The 18385-nt window shown below is 43.8% G+C and overlaps 1 protein-coding gene across 1 annotated transcript; it reads left to right on the top strand.

Annotated features, from left to right (window-relative positions):
* Nucleotides 1–2114: 2114 nt before the first annotated feature.
* On the top strand, nucleotides 2115–17081 carry CCNG1 (cyclin G1). Its single transcript, XM_066591076.1, has 7 exons — nucleotides 2115–2309; nucleotides 6751–7014; nucleotides 7287–7540; nucleotides 11030–11108; nucleotides 11990–12088; nucleotides 12288–12491; nucleotides 14416–17081. Exons 2-6 carry the CDS (start codon nucleotides 6751–6753, stop codon nucleotides 12477–12479), a joined length of 888 nt encoding a protein of 295 aa, XP_066447173.1. The 5' UTR covers nucleotides 2115–2309; the 3' UTR covers nucleotides 12480–12491; nucleotides 14416–17081.
* The last annotated feature ends 1304 nt before the right edge of the window (nucleotides 17082–18385 follow it).

Genomic DNA, 18385 nt, shown 5'->3' with positions numbered 1-18385 from the left:
ACATCGTGTATCCAAGCTGCAGGTGGTACAACAGAGTACTAGAGCCTCCATGCCTGCCTGTATAACATCTTGTATCCAAGCTAGAGGTGGTATAACAGGGTACTAGACCCTCCATGCCTGCCCAAATCACATCTTGTATCCAAGCTAGAGGTGGTACATCAGGGTACTAGAGCCTCCATGCCCGCCCGTATCACATCTTGTATCCAAGCTAGAAGCGGTACAGCAGGGTACAAGAGCCTCCATGCCCACTGTATCACATCGTGTATCCAAGCTGCAGGTGGTACAACAGAGTACTAGAGCCTCCATGCCTGCCTGTATAACATCTTGTATCCAAGCTAGAGGTGGTATAACAGGGTACTAGACCCTCCATGCCTGCCCAAATCACATCTTGTATCCAAGCTAGAGGTGGTACATCAGGGTACTAGAGCCTCCATGCCCGCCCGTATCACATCTTGTATCCAAGCTAGAGGTGGTACAGCAGGGTACAAGAGCCTCCATGCCCACTGTATCACATCGTGTATCCAAGCTGAAGGTGGTACAACAGAGTACTAGAGCCTCCATGCCTGCCTGTATCACATCTTGTATCCAAGCTTGAGGCAAGACATCAAAGTACTACAGCCTCCATTCCCACTGTATCACATCCTGTATCCAAGCTAGAGGTGGTACAACAGAGGACTAGAGCCTCCATGCCCACTTGTATCACATCTTGTATCCAAGATAGAGGCGGTACAACAGGGTACAAGAGCCTCCATGCCCACATATATCACATCTTGTATCCAAGATAGAGGCGGTATAACAGAGTACTAGAGCCTCCATGCCTGCCTGTATCACATCTTGTATCCAAGCTAGAGGCGGTACAACAGGGTACTAGATCCTCTATGCCCGCCTGTATCACATCTTGTATCCAAGCTAGAGGTGGTACATCAGGGTACTACAGCCTCCATGCCCACTGTATTACATTCTCTATCCAAGCTAGAGGTGGTATAACAGGGTACTAGAGCCCGCATGCCTGCCTGTATCACATCTTGTATCCAAGCTAGAGGCAGTACATCAAACTACTACAGACTCCATGCCCACCTGTATCACATCTTGTATCCAAGCTAGAAGCGGTACAACAGAGTACTAGAGCATCCATGCCCACATATATCACATCTTGTATCCAAGCTAGAGGCGGTACAACAGGGTATTAGAGCCTCCATGCCTGCCTGTATCACATCTTGTATCCAAGCTAGAGGCAGTACATCAAACTACTACAGACTCCATGCCCACCTGTATCACATCTTGTATCTAAGCTAGAAGCGGTATAACAGAGTACTAGAGCCTCCATGCCCGCCTGTATCACATCTTGTATCCAAGCTAGAGGTGGTACAACAGGGTACTAGAGCCTCCATGCCCACCTGTATCACATCTTGTATCCAAGCTAGAAGCGGTATAATGGAGTACTAGAGCCTCCATGCCTGTCCGTATCACATCTTGTATGCAAGCTAGAGGCGGTGCAACAGGGTACTAGAGCCTCCCTGCCTGCCTGTATCACATCTTGTATCCAAGCTAGAGGCGGTACATCAAACTACTACAGACTCCATGCCCACCGTATCACATCCTGTATTCAAGCTAGAGGTGGTACAACGGAGTACTAGAGTCTCCATGTCCACCTGTATCACATCTTGTATCCAAGCTAGAGGCGGTACAACAGGGTACTAGAGCCTCCATGCCCCCTGTATCACATCTTGTATCCAAGCTAGAGGCGGTACAACAGGGTACTAGAGCCTCCATGCCCCCTGTATCACATCTTGTATCCAAGCTAGAGGCGGTACAACAGGGTACAGGAGCCTCCCTGCAAAAGGTCAGTTTTCTGCAGTTAATAATCGTTTTGCTCTGATATTATAATCACTTATATCAACATGACAATCACACAGAGAAAGTTTCATTTGACTCTGTCTAGGGGAGTATTTTTTTTACAATGAGTTTATACAAAATCAGCAGTAGGTGGCGTTCTGCATCAACTAAGCTAAGAGAATGTGGGGAATGAGTGTGCAGAACAGTAACCAATAGAAAGCTCAGGGCTTGGCTGCGTGCCTGGCTATATAAAAGGCTGTCAGGGCACTATTCTTCAGTCAGCTTGGTAAAGGAGTTGTTGAGGGGTAAAGAGTCATTTCATCGGGTGAGGGAAGCTTAATTCATCGTCCTGTGCAGACGAATGAAGTTCTTCTAGGATACATAAAGCCGTGATAAGAGAATAAGCAACGCCAAGATAGCAAAAACTACTTCTGTAACTACTTAAGACAACGACCTCCCGCACCCGATAAAAGGTGAGTCACAAGGGTTAAACACACTTGGGTTGGGGGGGGGGGGGGTACTTAAATGTTGCAACTACTTTTATTTCTGCATTTGTGATGAAATGTGCATAAAAATCACCGCAGCGGCTCCAGGAAATCTCTTGTGGGGATAACGTGAATTTGACGATTTGGTTTGTAATTTACCGACAGCGATGAACCTATACGTATACTGAAGTGTGGTAAAAAGGGAAGCGTATAATGCTTTAGATTGCAAGCTCTTGAGGTGCATGCATGTATGGCGGTGGGTGCTTATAGCTGCAGGCCCCAATCTAATACAACCTACTAGACCTCGTTATTCTACTGCAGTACTAAAAGCAGAACCACCTCGTGTAACGAGGACTAGAAATAATGCTGTATTACATAAAATGTCACCGAGGTCTCCTCATTTCTACATGGAGGACAAGTCTCGGCTTGTCCTCTCTAGCTGGAGGGGGGTGTTTCAGGCTGCAGTGATATCATGAGGGGGTGGAGCTTCTGCTGTATCATATGGAGGTGTGGCTAAGGTGTCAGCCCATTGACATGGAGGAGGGGGATGGGCTGGGAACTTTCATACCAGTGTCAGCAGCAGCTGCTCTGTTTCAATAGGCCTGGCCATGACGCTTTAAAGGCAACTGAGCCAGGGAATGAAAAGTCTGTGAGCTGTAGGCTCGCCGTACTTGGAAGGCAAGGAAGAAATGATTCCTACATAGTGCTGCTACATGAACACGAAATAATGTCCGGGCCCCTATAAGCGGAGGTCACCATGTGTACCTAGGAGAACGTTATACGGCCCGCTGATCTTGGCCTGTTTTTTAGTTAGTTGCTGGTAAATTTAAGCACTTCTGTCACACTTATTTTTATAGTAGTTAGGCTACATGAGCGCAAAACTTGCGCAAATATGAACTCTCTTCTTTTGAATGGAGTCATACATACGAGCGGTGTTTTCCCTCAGTGATGGTGCAAGGTAAAGAAAAAAAAGCTGCATGTCCTATGTTTCGTGTTCCTCGAAACGCATCACCATGGTTTCAATGTGATGTTTCAATGGGAAATACTTGCCGATCCTCTGGCGTGTGAAACAAGTGCCGGGGGATAGCAATTTCACAGAAGTGATGCAAGACATTTTTGCATGAAACGTAAAACGTTGACAAGCGAGATATTGGGACGGGTTTCTCTGCTCGATATCGCACTCACCCGTGTAAATGTAGCCTAATAGGACTCCCAATCTGGGAAGCATGAGTGACAACCTATATGGCAAGGCAGAGAGACAGCGACGCAATGGAACACCCTGCAAAGGATACAAGTAAGGGTGGTTTCACATCTGCGTCGGGGGTTCAACTTTCCTGCTCTGTTCGGGATACAAGGAAGGGGAATGCCCTGGCCGAACGGCTCCATCTCAGGACGGAACCCAAAATCGCAGAACGGACCCCGTTGACTACAATTGGGCCTGTTTGGTTTCTACTCAAATGCCCGACTTTTAGATTGCAGCACTTTTTCTCCCGGTACTTTGAGCCAGATCTGCGGCAGAACTTCTGACCAGAGGTTCCAATGCAGATGTGAAACCACCCTAAAGAAAACAAGACATGTTTAAAAACCAACATGGCCAACATTGCAGATGTCACAGGAGTTGTCTCTCAGCGTTTGTAGAATCTTGAACAGCTTAAATGGGTTGTCCAGGAAGGGGAAGAACTTACCCCACTCAGCAGTGTTGGAATCTCCACTCCAGCTCGGTTCCGACACCGGGTTACACGGTATGGCCCTTCCGTTGCCTGTGACAGTATTGCACGGGGTGGGCTGTTCATCTCATTTGAAGAAATAAGACAATTATCTTCTTTGCATCGGGCAATGCAAAACCGCTGACAGGGCTAAGTAGGGCCAGGAGAAAGGTGGCATCATACCTTGTGTAGGATTTCACCAGCACTAAGAAAGCTTTACTTGATGGGGTGCCACAGGTACAAGCACTATGAGGCCAGGACATCACCTTGAAGTGCCCTTCGCTATGTCCATGAAGCTCCTCCACAGCTCTAATTGATAGCTGACGTATCCAGTCTGGGGACCACGATAGCTATTACTCAGAATTGTGGAAACACTCAATGGACGGAGTGGAGGACACTTTAGGGGCACTTCTTGCTGATGGTAAAAACCTGCAGAAATGTATGACGACACCTCGCACCCGTGGCCCTACCTAGCATCCGTAAAACTGCTCCTTGACTTCCTTTTAAGTGCTTAGCTCTGATGCTGAGCGGTATCTGTGCATAATTGAGTAAATTTGGTAGCTCGGGGTCTTGGAAATGTGGCATTAAAGCAAGTGGTGGTTCTGTAATTTCAACTTTATGTGCTGTTACTCAACTTTCTCAGAAACAGAAATTACTACGGCTGAGGGCTTATTCAGACGACTGTATATTGGCCGGGTTTTCACGCCCCCGGTCGATATACGGTGTCCCTCTCTGCAGGGGGAGGAGGCTGGAAGAGTCGGGAGCAGTGCACTGAGCTCCCGCCCCCTGGAACTATTTGCAATGGGATGGGGCGGAGCAGAGCACTGCTCCCGGCTCTTCCAGCCTCCTCCCCCTGCAGAGAGGGACACCGTATATTGGCCGTGCGTGAAAATCTGGCCGATATACGGTCATCTGAAGCCGCCCTAAGGGTGATTTTATATGGGCTGAATTCTTGGCCTGTTGTAATGAGTGCCTATTGACAAGCATGCCAATTGGCGTTAGTTTACTTTTAATATACAGGCTAAGAATCGCTTATGGGGACGAACAATCGTAACTACTATTTGTCTCCATGGGCTGGCTATATGTCTGATGTGCAGCCAATCAATAAGCATTTTTGTGATTGCTGAATATATCAGCCAACGATGGTTGTTCCATTGTACCTTTTACATAGCCAAATGTTCAGGCAAACACATGTTCATGATTGAGTGTTGGGTTGTTCAAAAGGCTTTTAGCTCACAAATGGTCTTAGTAGGCCAAACAAAAGGGTTGTTTACAAGGCTATATCTGTTTTTTCTTCTGAAATAACTTACTAATAATATTACAAATGCATAACAAATATATTCCTAGAGAAAAATATAAAAGAACATGTTTTAATTTTTTCCCACAAGCATGGGGGAAAATATGAAAACTTGATTTCGAGATCTGCTCTTGTTTTCAGCAAAAGAAAAACATAGCTATATACATTATGCAAGCCTATACATATATACACATAGAGAAATGTGTGTATATATATATATATATATATATATATATATATATATATATATATATATATATATATCGTAACTTTTGGAGAATGGAAAATACCACACTACCCCCGTAACAGTTGGAGAACAAAGAAGCTTATAACGGCCTTCATTCACATCAGTGTTAAATAGTGTTCCAACTGTCTGTTCTGCTCTATTTTAGGAGTAGAATTAGTTAGTTAACAGGAGTGCTGGATCCGACATATGTCGGACACCAACAGTGCCCAATGGTCCCTAATGACTAAAATGGGGTCTGGCATTTTATTGGAAAAAAACTGTGTTGCATGCTGCACTCTTTTACTCCTAATTTACCAGTGATAAGCTCATTGCTCATTAAATAATGGACAATGAGCTCATCGTTCAGTTTAATTAGCGGCCGTTCAGTATTGAACAGCCGCTGTGTTATGTCAATGGAGAGGAGAGGGGGAGCGATAGGAGAGATATCTCCTGCATTGCCGTACCCCCTGCTGGCTGCTCCGTGAGCGAGCCAGCACTAGTAGCTCCCGTGTGACAGCACAGGAGTGCGGACACACAAGGACGAGTGTTGGGCATCAATTGCCTGACAGTCGTCCCGTGTAATGGACCCTAAGACTGAATTATCAGAACGGAACTTCTGACACAGATGCAAACGAGGCCTTCTGGTTCTTTTACACGGGCCATTATCAGGCTTGAGCACTCTTCCAAACGCTCGTTCACCCAAAAATTGGGTTGTGTAAATTGAGAAACGTTTGACCAAGAAATAAGCAAGTGCTCACTTCTGTAAGCTTAAAAATCCTCAGTGGTACATCCCCTTGTGTGAACATGGAGGTATACATCCAACCGATGTGGACGGACAATCGTATTGGTGAATTGTTTGTCCTCATAAGCTGATTCTTGGCCCCTGTATTGGCGCTCGTTATATCAGACTGTAAATGCAGCCCATGTACAAAGAGCATTAGAGCTTCTCTGTACTGTACGGTTGGGCAGAACATTCCTTTGTACAAATGTGCCTCCTGTGTAACCACAATCCTGAGGAAGGTAGCGGCACCCTATGAAGCTGCCTTCCTTTAGAGCGCAGCAGACAACTGAGCGCCAACTGTTGCTCTTCAGACATCAGTTGAACATCGTCGTCCTGTAAATTAATATCCTTACATTTGTTCTGATCAATATGCATACAGGACATTGCTGTGTCTAATTTCTCTTCTACTTTTATTTCAGATGATTGACACACTTGTAACATCAGAAGCTCAAGACCTTCTTTACCAGCTGGACTCACTCTTGGAGCAGGAACTGAAATGTCAGCCAAAAGCTTGCGGTTTACGGTTGATTGAAGCTGCTCACGACAATGGCCTTCGGATGACTACCAGACTTCGTGACTTTGAAGTGAAAGATTTACTTAGCTTAACTCAGTTCTTTGGTTTCAGTACAGAAACCTTTTCATTAGCTGTGAACCTTTTGGACCGATTTTTAGCCAAAATGAGGGTAAGAACCATTTTTGTAACCGTAATACAAGTCTTGCTTATGGAATAAATGTAGATTATGTTCCCACACTAAATGCTCACTTCTTATTAGTTATGATAGCTGTGGCAGAAATTACTTTTTATGGAAGACTTACCCCAATATAGTTAATGAGGTCAGTTGAGCGCCACTTGGGTCCAGTATTTCCACTGTTTGACTCCGAGGTTTGAGCCGAACAATGGAAATAGACCAGAAATGCAAATGCTTAATGTTTGTTTTTTTTCCTTTAATTTCAGGTACAACCAAAACATCTGGGCTGTGTCGGCTTAACATGCTTCTACTTGGCTGTAAAAAACACAGAAGAAGAAAGAAACGTTCCATTGGCAACTGATTTGATCAGAATAAGTCAGTACAAGTTCACTGTGTGTGACATGATGCGGATGGAGAAGATTGTGTTGGAAAAGTTGGGCTGGAAGGTGAAAGCTACAACCGCATATCACCTGTTACAACTTTACCATTCCCTTGTTATTGAGAACTTGCCAAGTGAAAGGTAAATACTTATCAATACTGAGATTACTTGAAAGTGTGTAATAAATACTATATTGTGTCTGTCAAGTAACTTTGTAGAACACATTACGTCTGTTGAATTGATCCTGAGTTATAGTACAGACTGTATTATAGCACAGAGCTGCCTTCATTTCTGCTGATTCTCGATACCAGAACCAGTCTGTCAACAGGCAGGTCTCTAGCAGCAAGGCTGAGCTCCAGTAATGGAAATCTCTGTTATGCAATGCATTCTGGGAGGTAATGCAGCAGAATTTCAGCTTAGAAGCCAGCAGAACTGGGAATGCTGCTGTAGATGAAAATGAGAGATTAGCGAAGTCTTTTAGAAGTCTGAATTAATATACACTCACCGTCAAAAATAAAAAAATCAAGCATCTAGAAGGAGTTATTGGAACGGAATAAAACTTTCTCTGTGTGATTGTAATGTTGAAATAAGTAAGTAATTACAATATCAGAGCAAAAGGAGAATTTATTGCGGAAAACTGAACACCTGAAGGGAGGCTACCGTACCCTGTTGTACCGCCTCTAGCTTGGATACAAGATGTGATACAGACAGGCATGGAGGCTCTAGTACCCTGTTGTAGCACCTCTAGCTGGGATACATGATGTGATACAGACTGGCATGGAGGCTCTAGTACCCTGTTGTACCGCCTCTAGCTGGGATACATGATGTGATACAGACGGGCATGGAGGCTCTAGTACCCTGTTGTACCGCCTCTAGCTTTGGGTACATGATGTAATACGGGGGGGCATGGAGGCTCTAGTACCCTGCTGTACCGCCTCTAGCTTGGATATAAGATGTGATACGGGAGGCATGGAGGCTATAGTACCCTGTTGTACCACCTCTAGCTTGGATACTAGATGTGATAAGGGCAGGCATGGAGGCTCTAGTACCCTGTTATACCACCTCTAGCTTGGATACAAAATGCGATATGGGCGGGCATGGAGGCTCCAGTGCCCTGTTGCACCGCCTCTAGCTTGGATCCAAGATGTGATACGGGGGCATGGAGGCTCTAGTACCCTGTTGGTGGAAACATTGATGTGACCCATCTTTGGCTGCAAGGGCTCACTGAGTGGTGTAGTGTTAGCATATCTGGTGCGATTTATTTCTCTCCGTTCTGTTCAGCAGACTCAGACATACATTCTTAACCGTATAAGGGTGCTTTGTCCTGGGCTTTAAATCCATACCACTGGTGAATGTTTTAGGTTCCTACTATCTAGCAGGAGCACGTCAGGTGCCTGGCTGTCAGATGCCTGAGGAGAAGACAGAAGTAGTTTGTAACAGCTTCCATGTTCTCTTTTCGGTCTAAGTGGTACTACATGAGTGTTACCCTGTTTCTCTGAAAATAAGACCTACCCCGAAAATAAACCCTAGTCTCTTTTTTTTTTCGAAGAGGCTTGAAATATAAGCCCTACCCCCAAAATAAGCCCTAGTTACAGTACATAAAAAAATAAAAATACATTACCTATCAGGCTCAGTCCAGATCCCACCCGTTGCTCTCTAGAGGTTCAGCGCACTTCGGAGTGGTTTCCGCAGTCCTCAACCGCTCGTACAACATCACTTCCTGGTTATGGAATTCATAAATCCCACCTCCAGGATGTGATTGCTGTGATTGGTTCTTTGACCGCTGCTCAACCAATCAATGCAGCATTGAATGATCCAATACGATGACTGTGATTGGCCTCGGCTCGGCCAGTTCATAAATCCCGCCTCTATCTTGTGATGGCTGTCAATTGGTTTCACCACTACTTCTCAACCAATCAATGCAGCGCTGGATAAACCAATCACAGCCATCGCATTGGTTCATCCAGTGCTGCAGCGGTCGAAGAACCAATCATAGCCATTGCTTCCTGTATGCAGGATTTATAAATCCCGTAACCAGGAATTGATGTTGTATGAGCAGTTGAGGACTGCGGGAAGCACATCGGAGCTGTGGAGAGCAGCAGGAGGGACCTGGACCGAGCCTGCTAGGTAAGTATAATAAGACCTTCCCCGAAAATAAGACCTTTGGGGCAAAAATTAATATAAGACAGGGTCTTATTTTCAGGGAAACATGGTATGTACTGAATAGAGAAAATGGCAGTAGCATTGCCTTTATTGGACCTGGTGATCGCTGATGTCCCCCAGCACTGCAGAGCTGCTGGGTCTTGGCAAACCCAGCTCAACTCTTGTCAGTGGCGAATATCACCATAGGGGGATGTTTTCACCTGTAACTAGGGCTCCTATGGATGCTGCAGTTACAGTGAAAAATTATGAAATAAAAAAAAAGAATGTTCCCAGAGGACTTCTATCATGTCATGTGGGACATACATGTTAAAAAGGATTTACAAAAATAAGAAAAAAAAGAAGAAATGCTTATTAAAAAAAACACCCTCAGTCTGTGCTAATCCAGACCATTGCCATAGCTGCCCTGTATTCCGAGACTATACAAGTTATATATTAAATGACCAAAACAAAATTGGGAACCTATTTCTGTACTTTATTGTAGCATAAATATACTCATTTTAGACATGAAGAGCTATAAATAAAAACATTTTTAACTTTTTGTACAGAATTTCCATAATAAAAAAGAAAATTTGAAAAACTGTATTAAAAAAAAAAAACAGTCCAATACCAATGTAGGCGATATTAACATAACTTGATAACTTATCAGTTCTTATCTTATGGCATTAGAAAGTTAGTATTCTCCTTAGACAAAAACCCTTTGTAAAGCAATCAAAAGGGTAACTAAATGTGGCACAGAAGTATCATAATGTGTTAGGAGGCAAGCTAAACTTGGCTACATCAGTATGTCACACAAAAAGTAGCAAAACTAATTTTGGTGGCCCAAAAAAAGAAACTAGGGCTATTAAAACACCACATGTGTAAAATGTCTAAGGGCGCGGTCACACGAGCGTAGGCGTATTTACGTTCGCACGTGCGCAGTGTTTAATCGCCGGAAAGAACGTTTTTCGGCGATCATGACCAGAGCTAGAAAGCGTATTATCGTTTGTTCCTACTTTGCAAACTATCTTTTCGGCCATCGAATATGCGTTGGCGCGTATTTCGGTCGCATATGTTCCGTTTTTTTTTCGGGTTGCCGTTTTTACGCGCCGTAAAATCGCCCGTGCGAACGAATACATTGGAAACCAATGCCTCAGATGGTCACGTTTATACCATTGGGCGCAAAAACGCGCCGTTTATGCGCTCGTGTGAACGCACCCTAAAAAGCATCTGGTCACTTAGGGCCAAATCACGCTGGTCGTTAAGGTGTTAAACTGTAGAACGAAGCCATACTACACAGTGGAAAAGAGGTAAGACTAACCTACAAGCCTGTAGGTGTCCTGGGTATAGTGAAGGGGACACCAACCTTGTAATAAAATCAATCTGAATATCTCTAGGTGTTGATTATAGAAATCTCCACAGATACACTGGCCGTTATTCAATAATTGAGCTTCATAATTTCCTAACCGTTTTTCTTCTCCCTCCTCTCAGGCAAAAGCTCTTTACATTGGAACGTCTTGAAACCAATCTTAAGGCTTGTCATTGTAGGCTTGGCTTCTCAAAAGCAAAGGTAGGTCAAGGAAGAGAAATAGGTAAATTCTGTGATCCTCCATGTTTGACTCATAATATGGATAGGCTTATCAAGACTTCTTAAAGGGATTTTCTCACAATAGACATTTATCATCTAGCCAAAAGATAGGAGATAAATGTCTGTTCACTGCAAGTAACACCAATCACTAGAATGGGGTCCCTAGGAGGAGTTTGAATGGAGCATCAGTTGAGTACTGCCCTGCCACTCTATTCTATTTCTATAGAGCTGACAAACAACTAAGCGCTGTACTTGGCTATCTCAGCCCCGTAGACCTTGAATAGATTGGCGCCATGCATGCTCGACTACCGCTCTACTCATAGTTCTTCTCACTGCATGACTGGTAAGCGATGAGGTCCCCACACTTGTGAATGACGCTCATTATCTATCCTATCTATAAGGTGGTTGATATCTAGAAAAACCCTTTTATTAAGCATTCCAAAAACTGGAATCTCAGGACTGATATAATCAGGGTTTTCTGGAACCAGCAGCAATATTAACATCTACATTGGCCATCCATACGTGGGTGAAAGCAGTTGCTCAGATCCCTCTGATCGTGGCTTTCATGAGGATCAGTTCACATTGCTGTTAGGTTTCATTCCGTCAGGTTTTCATTACTTTTGGACAGAGCTATGCTGCTCCCCATGAAGACAAACAATGGAAACTTCATGGACCCATTAAAGGTCAAAGAGATCCATCAAGTTGTGTCGAAAGAAATCCTTTATATTCATAATGGATGTTGTAAAAACAGAAGCCATTATTGCAGTCTGGTCAGATCCACAATGTGAATGTATCTCTGCAATGGAAATATTAGCAGCGTGTGTTTCAATATTTGACATATTGTTCCCTTCTGTCTCTCTTAGCCCTCATTGTTGGCGTTGTCTATATTGGCAGTTGAGATGCAGGAACAGAAGCTGCTTGAATTGACAGATGCAATAGAAAGTCTACAGAAACATTCCAAGGTCAGAGGATTCATCAATGTATTTATCCAATCCAATTAACATTTGGGCTTTCTGGCTACATTTTGTTACAATACTCTGTGGTATATAAATGACTGTCAGGACCGATGCCCTATGGGTATTATTTATACCTTATACCTTCCATAGTAAACAGCAGAATAGGCAGTCATTTAGTGTTAACACTTTACTCTGTTATTTCCAGATCGGCGGCAGAGACCTAATCTGCTGGAAAGAATTTGTATCAAAGTGCCTTGCAGAATATTCTTCAAGCAAATGTTCAAAGCCAAATGTTCAAAAGCTTAAATGGATTGTATCTGGCCGCACAGCGAGACAGCTGAAGCACAGTTACTACAGAATAGCACATCTTCCCACAATTCCAGAATCGGGCTCCTGAAACCCAATGAAGGTAATTGATCATCCTCTGGAATTAGATTTTACAGGGCATTAAAGGAAGGCCGTCAGCACTTTTAGCCTACTGAAATGGTAGAAACGCTAGAATGCCGACACAAAGGTGAACATACCTCCCACGCTGCTCATGCTGGGGCATTAACCCAGAAATCGTTCTATTCCATTCTACGCTATATGCTGATTGGATGAGCGCAGTCCGATGGAACGTTTTAAAATGAGTGAGTGGTCCTGTGGTTTCTTCACTAAACACTCCCTATCATCATCTCCCTTTGGCTCCTGATGGACAGCTTAAGTGGCACATCTATGGGAAGTAGTTGCCACATGGTATGATGCTATGGAACAAGTGTCGGCCAATACGCCTTTTTACTGAACACACAGATGGGCTTTTAATACATACATTTTAAAGGCGGTGGCTTAGCTGACTACTGACAGCCAGGCTCCTGCTCTAACTGTCAGATGCAGAGAAACCTCAAATACTGGCAGTTTAATCCCTTTCATGCCACAATCAATAGCAACTTCAGCATGTAAGCAGATGACAGGGGGAGAGGAGTATTTCTGTCACCCATTGACACCACACAGTGTGATCGCAAGATATCACTAGGTTCCAATGGCAGCTGGAAGACTGAAAAAGGCCTCCATGTGTGCTATGAAAGTCAAGCTATTAGAACTTACCTTTGCCGTAGTCTAGTAGGCTGCTGTCATAGGCTTAGTGGAATGCAATACATAAGTAATGCAGTGTACTATCCTAGTGATCGAGTGGTCACATCTTCAAGTCCTGCTCAGGGACTAAAAAAATTGCATAAAAAAGTGGGGGAACAAAGGAAAAAAAATCCAGTTTAGAAAAATATGCCTTTTCTCTCAAACTTTTTTAAAATAGATAAAATTCCTAAAAAAATTTAGAGAAGCAACAGGTATGGCGCTGATAGGGGATGTGGCAGGGAGTCGGGTGAGGTATTATTTATACTCACTTGCTGCCGTGGCCCAGCGATGTGCCCCTCTGAAGTCGGCGCGCAGCATGAAAATCCGACAGTTTTCAGAGTTTTGAGCGCACACTCTCCCATACACATGCATAGGATAGTGCATGTACGGGACTCGGATTTTTATGCCAAATTCAGAGGGGCACACCACTGGATCGGGTAAGTATAAAAAAATGCGTCACCATATGGTATAAATATTATACAAAGTTATGGTGCAGTCAAGGAAGATGACGGGGAGCCGGCTGATGTAGTTTTTATATGCCTGCTTTCCTGATGCTACGCTAGCACCCGCTGAAGTCTGCGTGGCACAAAAATCTTACTCCTCTCAGATTGCTGTGTGTCTACTCTCCCATACAATTCTATGAGAGAGAGCATACATGGCAATCGGAAGAGTCATATTTTCATGCTGTGCACAGAATTAAACGCATGACAGCGCAGGATCGGGAGAGCAGGCGAGTATTAAATCTACATTGCCCAGCTGCCCATCATCTTCCCTGATAAGTTGGTTTATGGTTCTGTGGGGACATGACCGGCGCTCTAGAGATTTGATTACATCAGCGTTTAAGACCTCCGTCACTGAATTCCATGAAAATCGCAGACACAATAGTTCATGCTGCACTATTCTATCTGGAATAACGCCAGCAACAAAACAGACCCCACAATAAGCAATGGGTCTTTTCCACTCCCAAAAGTAGAGCATAACACTGGAAACCTTCATGCTGAAGTGAAGATGGCCTGAGGCTTTAGTGTAACTTTATGTAGACACTCAATGCCTGGCAGCTGCTCTCAGGAAGTGGCGAGCAGTGTATAAGGATATGCGGAAGGTCCTATGTATCTGTTGTCAAAAATGGGATTTCTACCTTATTACACTTTCAATTACCTAAGTAGAAGAAATCAGACTGGACCATTATATATATATTAATGCGCTTTATATTTCCTCTGCAGAGTCAAAAAGGAGAAAAGAAGTGTGTGAATATTTTATACGGAGAATGGCGTATGTTTGGAATGCACTAAATGTGAAGCCTACAGCTTACATGGCAGCTAGTTTATAGTTCTGTTTCTCAGTTTTGAAACTTCAAAAGACAAAAAAAAACAAGAAACACGATAGAGAGGAGTACTTGGAGAATATGCACGGGACGAGAGGAGCACTCTTCAGTAGGAGATCAAGCGAAAATGTGAAATCTGATGGACTCAGGCTTATAGGACCCCACACCTCAATGACTGCTGTATCTTCACTGTAAGGTCTAGTCTGTGGGCCAGACTATGCAGGAGGGCTAATGAGGTGTTTTACAGTAGCAGCAGCTACTGTACGTTGACTTGTAACTCTCGGTCAGATGTCAAGGAATATTCTTTAACAAGTCTAACCCAAAGAACTTCTCAAGCAGCCATACTGTGTCGGACATCAACTGCAAAGTCAGTTCGTCATGGAGAGTTACAGACAGGCCCAATGACATATAATGAAGACATCAGGGTTTCCAGCAACAAAAGACGATTTAGGGCACTTTTACATGAGCCAAAATATATATATATATTTTATATAGGATTGGCCAAAAAAAACACTAATAGGAGCAATTTTCACCAATGGTTGTCCTGTGTAAGAGCAGCACCGGACAGGGTACTAAATGAGGAATCGCTTGTTAGTCGCTGGTCACTTTGTTTTGGCTCACTGAAACCAAACGACTAATGAGTGACTTCTCGTTCAGTGTAAACAGGGAGTTCTTCATCTTTAATCTACTGCCTGTTCACAGTCAATGGGGGGCGAAGGCCAGAAGAGATCTCCAGCGCCCCCCGCCTTCATTCACTGAACATCTCTAGCTCTGGTGTGAAAGCACAGGAGTGATAGTTGTTGGTGCAACTGTTGGCACTTCTGTACCTGACAATCGTCCCGTGTAAAAGTACCCTTAGGGTGGCATCACACGAGCGTATGAGCAAATACACTTGCCATAGCGCAGCATATTAGGACCATAATCAGTACATTGCAGTACATGTATGCGCATCTGTCATTTTTACGCACGCACGCGTGACCCTTTCCATAGACCTTATTGGCTATTTAAGCCTAATAAAGTCCAGCTGTCTTCTTTTTCCTGCATTTTGCGCAGTGTCACACCCTTCCCTGTGCGAATTTTAGCACCTGCATAGATTCAATAGCACTTTTGCTGTGCAAAACGCAGGCAAATTGAGCATGGTCTATTTTATTTTGCGCGAGCATGAAATACACATGTAAAATGCGCTTATTAGAATAAACTCATTGAAATCAATGGGTTCTTTTCTCTGTATTTAGCGTACGCAAATGCCTTTGCACCCACGGCCGTGTGACGCCGCCCTCAGTCCGTCATGGCCACTAATGTCTGCAGTGAAGATTGTGCTCGTAATGGTATGTTGTCTGGACATAAGATAAGGGTGCGTTCCCATGGCTGTAGCCTATGGTTTCCCCTCTGATGCTTCTGCTACTGTTTTTAAATGACATATAGCCATGTGAATACACCCCTAGCGGCATCACATCAGCCATTAACACGAGCACGCACATTGGCGGGTGGAGTATAGAAGCCTGAGCGAGTGTCCTGTGGATTTTCTTGAGAAAAAAAATGTTTAAAAAAATGCACTTTACTAGTTTTAGATACATTTTAAGTGGTGCCGCAAGATGTTTCAATGTTAGTTTTCAGGGGCTCAAACTCTTCAGTGTTAAGCAATACACAACTATCACACATAAGCTCAGAATGCGAATCAGCCTTTTGACAATTGCGGTTGTGCTGCCGAGGTTCGTGTTTTTTCTATACTGTATACAGCCACCAGAAGTTTGCATTTGTTTAAGTTATTTTAAAAAAATTATATTAATTTAACCTATAAAATCAGACATTTGCTGATTTATCTTGGCCCCCATCCGTGTCTTTAAAGGGGTTTTCCAGGCAGTGCCAGGGTACATCGGCATCGGAGTGAAAGCTACTGCTCCTACCCACGTAGTGGCCGGCCCTTGTAATTGCAGGCGCAGCTCTCATTGACATCAATAGGAGCTGCGCTCTTAATTGCAGGCTGCGGTTATGAGTGCTAGCTACAAAACAGAGGTCAGAGCAGCGGCTTCCGCACCAACCCCCGTGTATTCTGGCACTACTTGGAAAACACCTTTTAATTGACGCATTCTAGATTCCTTCCTATAACCCGAAATATGGCCAAAGTTACTAATGGTACATGAGTGTCTACTGTTAATGCCAGGAGGGAGATTAGAGCATTGCTATAATACTGTACTTGCTGCAACTCAATACTATGAAACTGGGAGGAGAAAAAGAAGTAAATTGTACTGGGGTCACTTATAGGCATATGGTACCTATCAGGAGCATGGACAGGGGTGCCGCCTCCACTATATCAGATACATTTCACTGAATGATGTTGTACGGATGTAATATTTATAGTCTGATATATAAAGGTTGTATAACCGGTCCTTGCTGCAGCTTACGGACAGTGTGGACAATGTCTAAAGCTCAGTTGGTGATCAGACACTGGAGCTACCCACCACTGCAGGAGCTGCCTATAGGTTGGCGTATCCTATAGGGCCAGTGTTACGAGAAAGTGCCTCTAGAAGAACTGGACCTTTCAATAAATGTATTGAAAAGAAACCCGTGTGGCTCTACTTCTGTTACGCTCATGTTTCATATACATAAGGGTGGTTTCATATCTGCAGCGGGAGATCCGGGTGCCTACTCCATTCGAGGAGCAGGAAAGGGAAATCCTCCTGTCCAAAAGGCTCCGTCTCATGACCGAATTGAGCAGCGCCAAACAGACCCCATTGACCATAATGGGGTCCGTTCGCTCTCCGCTCAGCTGCCTAGATGCAGCTCTTTTTCTTCCGTTATTTTGTGCCGAATCTGTGATGGAGGGTGCCATGCAGATGTGAAACTGCCCTATTTTGTTCTTGTACGCAGTCTACTATACTGGCAAACCGGTTACTTCTTCTTCTAAGTATCATTAAAAAGCTTCTGCCTGGACTAATGAAGTCACACACGAGGTTCATCTGCTGCAAAATCTTCTGTTCCTCAACTAATGGGAATATGACGTCAGAAAATGATCTACTGTATAAAGGAAGTTTTTATATTAAGCATAGTTTTTAATAATTGTTGGCCATTTTCAATGTCAGGATCTAGATTTTAAAAAATCCTAATACCCTGCAGTTCTCACACCGACCACTAAGCTTTAAAAATAGTCTGACACTTCCTGTTCTATAGAAGAAATAAAATTCTGCTGTTATCTTATTATAACAGGCAGCAATATAATGAAAGATAACATCTATATATAGATAACACAGGAGCCAGCATTTAGAATAGGTGATCCCAGCTTACCTCCTTCATAATGACCTCTGCATAGAGCATGGCTAGAACTGTCTTGTATTAGCAATCATTGGAACATCTCCTGTCTATTGTGTGAATGGTCCATAATTTATGCTGTAAAGCACCTCTCATCAAGTCAAGCAGGATGGCTTCCCCCATAGTTATGTACAAGCAAAACAATATAAAAAAATCTACAATTGTAGTGTCCCGAAACACCCATTTCCGGCCCCTCCATAAATGTCATACATGTCATGTCTTTTATGCGGATGCACTATGCAAAGTGTCTTGTCTGCTGTTATGTGTATTATACAGCTGCAGCATGCAAGAGGTTAATGTCTGAAAGTGGCTGGGATATGTCTGGGAAAGTATAAATTCTGTCTAGTCAAGTGATGTCTTTCCTCTATTTATGAGTGTTTGTGTGCAAGGTGTGGTCTTTGTCTTGTGGATCTTTCATCACCATCTTCAATGGTTAGGAGTAGAGTGCCGGCCACATGGGGGTACCTTCAACCTTCATGCGGTGAACTGATGGCAGAGGAGGAAAGGTATCCCGAGGCCTTCTGTGTCAGGAGCCACCTCTGAGGAGTGCAAGGAGTGAG

Source organism: Eleutherodactylus coqui, chromosome 2, assembly GCF_035609145.1.
Source record: "Eleutherodactylus coqui strain aEleCoq1 chromosome 2, aEleCoq1.hap1, whole genome shotgun sequence".
NCBI lineage: Eukaryota > Metazoa > Chordata > Amphibia > Anura > Eleutherodactylidae > Eleutherodactylus > Eleutherodactylus coqui.
The sequence above is the reverse complement of the archived record's forward strand: the minus strand, read 5'-3'. Positions and strand labels throughout refer to the sequence as shown.